The 7,887-nt window shown below is 52.1% G+C and overlaps 1 protein-coding gene across 1 annotated transcript; it reads left to right on the plus strand.

The window, feature by feature from the left end:
• Positions 1-1,127: 1,127 nt before the first annotated feature.
• LOC144374229 (uncharacterized) lies at positions 1,128-7,584 on the plus strand. Its single transcript, XM_078037155.1, has 6 exons — positions 1,128-1,875; positions 2,842-3,047; positions 3,284-3,489; positions 4,563-4,677; positions 6,063-6,178; positions 6,345-7,584. Exons 1-6 carry the CDS (start codon positions 1,814-1,816, stop codon positions 6,696-6,698), a joined length of 1,059 nt encoding a protein of 352 aa, XP_077893281.1. The 5' UTR covers positions 1,128-1,813; the 3' UTR covers positions 6,699-7,584.
• The last annotated feature ends 303 nt before the right edge of the window (positions 7,585-7,887 follow it).

The raw sequence follows: 7,887 nt of genomic DNA on the forward strand, positions 1-7,887 counted from the left end.
GGCAGATAGAGAGAGGCCAGGGCACACCCCAAAGCCTGGAGACTGCACTTGATGTCCAGGGTTGTGAAACACCACCTCCCCTCTTACTCACAACTGAGAGCAAGGGGCATTGATGAGTTCAGTTTGTGTGTGGCTGCATCCAAGGTGGCTCGGCTAGGCACCTCTGTTTCCTTGACTCAGGAGGCTGGGAGTCCAGGCTCCACTGAGGCTGGGCTGGGAGGATCGGACTCTGAGTTTATGCCTGTGTTCCTGGTAGGATCCATGTTGGCTGAGCCTCAGTGTTTTTGCAATGAGAGGATGGGTGACTGTCATGTCTTTATCACAGGACACACTTGCTAAATGGATTTGTTTGCTCTGGGGAGGAAAGAGAGAGAAGGGAGTGGTGCTGGAGACAGGGATGCAGACAGGGGTCATAGACTTGGCATAACTCAGTCTTGGAGGTGATATCCCATCACCTGTACCCACTTCAATTCCCATGAATGCAGAGGCTGAGCCCCCTTGAGGTGAGGGGTGAACCGGTTCTGGGCAGCAGGATGCTGTGGTACCTCGGAGTCTCTGTGAGACCCCAACACTAGACACACTTGGCCCTTTTGAAATCTTAGGAGAAGCCTTGGGAAGTTGTATGGCAGAGGGGAGCAGCCTCTGCATCTCAGTCCCCTCCAACTTGCCATGGTGTAGAGAGGGAACTGCAGCCACGATGGGACGGACATTGGCCACGTCCCTGTGTGGGACACAGGCCTGATTGAGTTGGGGTGCATTCTTTGTCTCTGCCCTTCTTGTGATTGTCCCATCTCTACATTTGTGCTTTAGCCACCTGTGAGTCCCATCTCTGGTTTCAGAGAGAATAGAGGGTGTTATGGGCCAATAGACACAATAAACCCTAGAGATTAGATGCTACCCTACTTTCCAGAAAAGACTGGGCACACCATGAGTTGCACAATGATGGGACCAGGGTCCAAAAGCTGCTGAGAGGGAAGGACTGGTTGTGAATGCATTTTTGAAGGCTCCAAGCTGGAACTCTAGTGGCACCAAGCAGGGCAGATGCTGGTGGGGATGTTTGGGTAGTTGTTGGTGAACACCTGCGCACCTGAGATGTTTAGGCATGGAGGAGAAATCAGCAGCTCATAGGGCTTTTGAAAGTGGTCTTATGTGAAAAGAGGCTCAGGTATGGGCACAGGAAATGACATCATTTCCTTGACAATGGATCAAACAGAACATGGAACCCTGGTATCCAGGCACCCACTTAACTGACCAAGCCATCCGAGCTCATTTGGTTGGAGAAACTGGAGGGAGAAGGATGTTCTCCTGTGGTTGCAAACAATGCCGAGCCTCAGGCTCCCAGGAATCTCAGGGGGGCCAACTAGCCCTTTTGTGGATGCACTGGGTGAGGCTTCATCTTAGACGCCAGAGCCTCTGGCGATTGTCGCAGAGGAGCTCAAGAGTAACAGTGAGTAGCACAGGGCAGGTGAACCCAGCAGGCCCTCTAGTCTGATCCCTGATGAATGGCCCAGGACTCCTATTCTGACTGTGTGTGTGTGTGTGTGTGTGTGTGTGTGTGTGTGTGTGGGTGTGTGTTTGTACTGATGGGAACTGTCCCATTGTGCTTTGACTCTAGTGTATTGGCACAAGTCATTTTTCTGTTTGTCACCATTTCCATTTTAAACCAACATTCTTGGTCCCAACACAGGGTGAAAATGATGAGAACACGGAGGAGCCCTTCAGGGTACAGAGCCTTGAACCTTACAGGCAGGACCAGCTTAGGAATGAGCTCCTGCCTGTCATTTGTGGGAGGAACCTACATTTCAGTGGCAACATGGGGTTAATCTCCTGGGATTCCATCCCCACCCATCAGGTGCTGGATCTCTTGTTCCCAAGGTAAGCACCAGACCACCAAGCCCAAGTGTGTAGCCCCCTCATGCCTGGGTCTTGGGGCTGCCATGTACCTCTCAGGGACCCAAAGGTTTGTGATACCTAATGAGATAGAGGACCACACTCATAGTGGAATGTCAGTCCCGAATGGGACGAGTCCTGGAGGTGCCTGCCACAGCCTTGCAAGGGGAGTGAACTCCGCTCTCAGGCAGAGAAACCATCCTGACTCCAGCTGATCCACAGAGGTCCGTGGAGCAGTCCCCACACACTGGGCACCACAGCTCAATGGTGTGCACTGAGCTCATTCCCAGGTGGACTCAGCGAGGCCAGGTGGTCTTTCTGGTGTGATATTGGCTTTGTGAAGAACGTAGATCTGTGCCAGAGGCGTCTCAAAACTCAGGCCTTGGGAAAAGCACTTTTGGGTTAATAAAGACATGTTAATTTCCATAGTGGGACAGAGCATCCTAGCTGGGACATAGCTGGACAGGGGCTTTGGACATGGCGGCTCCCACACCCAGAGATATGTGGGAATCAGCAGTTTGGGCTCATTCACTGATGAACATGGAGAAAGCACCCACTGTGTGAAGACACGTTTCCAGTCACATTTCATAATTCATTGAAAAATAGGGTGCAAATGACTGCCATTGTGTCCCTTTTCATGGGGGTCAGCCTCAAACCGCAGGTGCCATGAGTACATATCCTACATGTGACTGCATCCCTGACTCCATGGGGCATAAGTGCACGTTGTCCTCTTCAGTGACTATGGTGGACCCCTGGACCAACTTCAACATGGAATGGGCTTGGGGTCAAGAGGGTGGGCTCCTGTTTCCAGAATAGGGACCTGCAAGGTGATTTGACTTGGGAAGGCTGAGGAAAGACTGCTCTCCCCAGTGTAGGGTCAGAGGTTTTCTCTGGAGGCCGTGGTGAAGGCAAGGCCAGGGTTTTGCTGACTCCACACCTTCCTCCCCACAGTGCCTCACCTTCCTTCCTGGGGACCTGGGTGAACCTCTACTCCGAGGCTTCCCATCAGCCTCCAGGCTTTCTGAGTCTGCAGCAGCTGCTATCCATGTGGCTCCTGCTGGGAGGCTTGAACCTGGAACACCAAGCACACCACCTCCTGGCCGCAATTGAAGATGGCAAATCAAGCCAGGCAAAGCCTGAGAGCCAGGCGGACTGTGGTGAGTACCTAAGGGTATATGAGGAAAGGTCCGACTGTTGTCCCACTGCAGGGAGTCTGTATGCCTGGTGTTGGGCTGGAAATTAGGACAAGCCTTTGTCCATTCAGGAAGTGACCCCAGTCTGCAAAGAGGTCCTGTGTGGGCCAAGGGCCTGAGTTCTTCCTGGCAGCAGAGGTATTGTCTGTCTGTGGGAAGGTCAGGGCAAGGCAGTCATGTTGGCATCTTTTCTCCTCTAGCTACAAGCTCAGTTCCTGTCACGGCTCCTCAGCCAACCCCAGAGCCAGAGCCTTCTCCCAGGGAAGGGGCAGAGCCGGAGTCCAGGACATCAGGGGTCTCTACTCGATCCTCCCCAAGGCCCCAATATAACAAGCGGATGAGAGGCAGGTGCCTCATTCACGTCTACCTGGAAAAGGAAAGGACAACACAGTATAGGAGCATCCTGGTGAGTCTTCGAGCAGGGGAGTCTCCTGGGAGCCCACAGTGGGGAAGACCGAGTCCACAGCAAACACTTTGGACTAGGCCTGTCTTCTTGAACTGGAGCTTCTGGAAGGTCAGGAAGGAGAGCAGAAAGTGAGCAAGAGAGAGGCGGGAGAGCAGCAGCATGCCAGGTCTGGGTGCGAGTGGGCCTGCGTGTTTTGGGATGTGCAGGTCAGAAGTGCAGGAGTGAGTGCTGGGTTCAGAGGAGGTCAGAGAAATATCGAGGGTACAGGCCATCCTCTACTGACCTTGGTATTGAGGAGGAGTATATTGAACCGTGGAGGTTGAAGCACAGGAGTTGGCAGTCATTTTCTTGTGTGTGGGAGGGGATATGTTGCTGGTTGAAGGGAAGGGAGCCATTGTAGAATGATTAGGGTGGGTAGGTGTGGGTCACAGAGAACTGGGGGCCTTGGAGGGGCCCATTAGTGTCCTAGTTTGCATGTATGTGAATAGAGATTTAGCGGCTCTCTCTGCAGAATTTTCCTGGGTGTGGAGTATCCATCATGAGACTCTGGTGTCCACCTCCAGGGGAGCTATGTTGAACCACTGCACCTGCTGGGTCCGAACCTCCTGACACCCTAGCAAGCACTGACACTCTCGAGCCCAGCAGCTTCCATGCCTATCATTAAAGAGTCCTAGTGTGTGTTGTGCCCTGGCTGTCAGGACCAAAGCACCTAGGGTTTGTGCCTGGTCCACACAAAAATGCAGCTGCATCCCAGACCAGAGCAGGGATATGGAAGTGCACTGGACCATTCCTCCCATCTTGATGGGACTAGAGTGTGTCTGTACAAAGTCTTTTGGTCCTTATTCCCTTGTCCCTGTAGGGCATAGCAGGTTGAAGCAAACTCTTGTACCAAGATTGGACTAGAGGCTCATAGGAAGACCCCCACATGATCACATGAAGGCCTCAGGTAGCAGGGTATCAAGATGGTGCCCTTGTGTTGAGAGCTCACTTGTCTCTGATTGTCCTTGAGCACTGTCCTCTGGGTAGCTACTCCCAAATTCCCTCTCTGATGAGCTTTCTCCAACCCTGCTCAGGTGACCTGCCAGGACAGGGCTCCAGTCATCATCCGCAGGGCCTTAGATGCACACTTGCTCCAGCAGGAGGACCCAGAAAACTACGAGCTTCTGCAAATTCTCTCGAACCATCAGAGTAAGTGGAACCATCAGAGGGTAGGGAGCAGTGAGTCACAGTGGGCTCACGATAACTGGGAGCCAGAACACAGTGTGCATTGACCCAGTGCCCAGGATGAGTATGGTGGGACTTGTGCATAAAACAAAGTGTAATGATGGGGCATAAATCTGCAGGTTCTTCATGTTCCCCAGGGGCTGTGGACCTGCCTATCATGTGTTCTTTCCTTGGCCTGAGGAGGCATTGCAAAGCTATTATCCACAAGGGGCCAAGAAGAGAGGCTTCTTTGTCTTGTGTCAAAGAAGACAGACAACCACAGGGTGCCTACTTTGGTGGCCTTTCCTGACCTAGATGAGTACATGAGAAAAGCAGTTCAATGAAGAATCATTTCTGGCTTCCAATCTTTCTATTCATTGCAAACTGAGTTTACTTAGGACCAGAGGCCATTTCTAGAGAGAAGAGTGTGGTAGAATAGAACCCTTCACAGCTTGTAAACTCTTCTTGGAGAGAGAGAGAGAGAGAGAGAGAGAGAGAGAGAGAGAGAGAGAGAGAGAGAGAGAGAGAGAGAGAGAGAGAGAGAAGAAGAAGAAGAAAGAGGAGGAGGAGGACGAGGAGGAGGAGGACGAGGAGGAGGAGGACAAGGATGAGGAGGACGAGGAGAAGGAGGACATGGAGGAGGAGAAGGAGAAGTAGAAAAATGAAAATAAGTTGAAGGAGGAGACCATGAATAAGAAGGTCAAGATGACTTTAAGAAGAAGCATGAGGAGAAGATGAAGAAGAACAAGAACAAGAAGGAGAAACACAAGCCGAACAAGAAGTATAACAATAAATTGATTAAAAATGTGAATGAGAATTAGACTCATGAGGAGAAAATGCAGAAGTGGGGAACTCAAGAGAAATATATTACTCTGGATGGCACAGCCCTGCTGTGGACATCCTCCACCTACGCTCAACACACCTCCAAACCATACCCCTCCAATTAGTGTAGCCCTGTATGAGTGGATGAATCCACTGGCAAGGTGGAGGCACCCACCATCAAGTGCTTTTCCATAAACCGACCTGTGATCATTGCTGCAGTGGGGAGAAAAATTTGAACACATGAGTCTTTGGGGACCAATCCAGATACAAACTCTAGCTGTTTGTCTTTGGTGGGTCCAACGTGAACTAAGAAGGTCTGGGGTACAAGGGGCTATTTCCTTGAAAGGTGTTCCTGTAGGGGACCTCCTGTGCATAGAGGGTCCTCAGGGAGGAATCAGTGGGGAGTCTTTGGTGCAACAGTAGCTGGATTCGGGGGCTCTCAGGTCTGTGTGTGAGACCTGAGCTGGCAGAGGCTCTCAGTTGTGGGGGATGTTGGGTAGTGTATTACTTGAGTGTCACCTACCACGCCTCTGCCCCTGCCTCTCCAGAGCTGAGGATCCCTGCTGATGGAAACGTATATTACGCCCTGGATGGCAGAGTGGATTATAACTTTCTTCTTCGGGAAACAGCTGCCAGCAAGTTGTTTAAAGTCAAGCCAAAGGAGGTAAACAGCCACCTTCTTCAGTCTTTACTCCTGGTGCCACTCCACATCCTCCAAGGGGACAAGAACCTCAGGTTCTGGATGGATGTTGTAGAATGCCCACAGAGCCAACTGCCAGGCTGGGTGGGGTGCAGGTGCTGGGCTTTGCTGATGTTGTCATCCCCCACAGTTCTTGGAGCCTTCTGTGGCAGTGGCATCCAGGATCCCAGCAGCTGTGAGCAGCAGCTCTGCGGTGGCTGCAGGACCATTGCCCCAGGCCACCCAAACCAATGAGTGGTGCGTGAGAAAAGTCACCAGTAGCAGCTCCTCACTGCTTCACTCCAGCGAGCAGGTGGAAGACAGCCGCTTTGTCCACGTCCTCCTAGAGGGACAGAGCCTGAGGGAGACAAAGCGCATCCTGGTAAGCCCGACAGCAGGGCTGCCTCCTGGGTGTCCCCACAGTGGAAGGCAGGAGACACAGCTAACCCTGGGGCTGTGGTGGGAAATTAAGAAGAGAGAGGTCAGTCTTAAGGGCTTGACCTGAGTGGGGAGAGCCTCAGCATGCCCAGCTGCAGCGGTGAGTGGGCCTGTGTATTGTGGGTTTGGCAGGCCAGAAGTGCAGACGGAAGTGCTGTGGACAGATGAAGGCAGAGATATGTCCAGGGTGCAGGCTGCAGTGCCTAGAACTTGGTATTCTCAATGAGTGAGGTTGGAGCAGCGGAGCTGGCAGTGACTTGTCACATGTGTAGGAGGGGGTGTGTTCCTGGTGGCAGGGAAGAGAACCTCCTTAGCATGACTAGGTGTGAAAATTTGGGGTCGGGATCACCTGGGGGGGTCATGCCAAACTTCGGAATGTCAGTCTTTGCATGTATGTAAATACGGAGCTAAAGGGGTTCTTGGCAGAATTTCTATGGATGTGCAGTAGACACGCTAATGCTGCAGGTGTCCAGCTGCAGAGGAGACATGTTCAGTGACTGCCAGTGCTGAGTCAAGTACATCATTAGAACCAGACCCGCACCGAGCTTCCAGAGCCCAGGGCCTCTCCAGGCTATCATGAAGCACTCAAGTGCACACTCTTGTATCTGAGTCTGTTTTGTGTAGTGGCAGTCAGGACCAAAATTTTCAGTGCATCTGCCTCTTCCACCCACAAAGGCAGCCTGCATCCCAGAGCACACTTGGTGCGCAGATCCCTGGCCCATTGCTGTCATCTCAGTGAGATGAGAGTGTGTCTGTGCATAGGCAGTTTGGTCCTTTGACCTGAGTGGAATGTGGCTCCCCAGGGGGAGGGGAGATGGCAGGTACAGGCAGATATTTGTACCAGGATTGTTCTAGTAGCACGTTGCAAGAACCCAGGCGGTATATGGAGGCCACACTCAGGTAGCAGGATAACAAGATTGTGCCCTTGTATATGTAGCTAACATTTCTCCTGAATGTTTGACCACAGTCTTCTGGGTAGCTCCTCTAAAAGCCATTCTCTGATGACATTTGTCCCACCCTGATCTAGGTGACGTGTCAGGAGAGGGTGACAAGCCTCATCCGCAGGGCCTTGGACCAAAATTTGTTGCAGCATGAGGATGTGGACAACTTTGAGCTGCTGAGAATGATGTCTCTGCATGACAGTAAGTAGGACAATCAGACAGTGGGGAGACATGATCCACAGTGGGCTCAGGATAACTCACAGCCAAGAGAAAGTGGGCCTTGGCCCTAAAATAGCCAGAGTGTGGTGGGCCTGG

This window comes from Ictidomys tridecemlineatus, unplaced genomic scaffold (genome assembly GCF_052094955.1).
Source record: "Ictidomys tridecemlineatus isolate mIctTri1 unplaced genomic scaffold, mIctTri1.hap1 Scaffold_626, whole genome shotgun sequence".
Lineage (NCBI taxonomy): Eukaryota > Metazoa > Chordata > Mammalia > Rodentia > Sciuridae > Ictidomys > Ictidomys tridecemlineatus.

What these genes read in the sequence shown, in the direction of transcription:
- LOC144374229 (XM_078037155.1), top strand. Translation starts at nt 1,814, where the DNA reads ATGGGGTTAATCTCCTGGGATTCCATCCCCACCCATCAGGTGCTGGAT. An exon ending in CTGGATCTCTTGTTCCCAAG is followed by an intron (nt 1,876 to 2,841) that starts GTAAGCACCAGA and finishes TCCTCCCCACAG; the next exon opens with TGCCTCACCTTCCTTCCTGG. An exon ending in CACAGTATAGGAGCATCCTG is followed by an intron (nt 3,490 to 4,562) that starts GTGAGTCTTCGA and finishes AACCCTGCTCAG; the next exon opens with GTGACCTGCCAGGACAGGGC.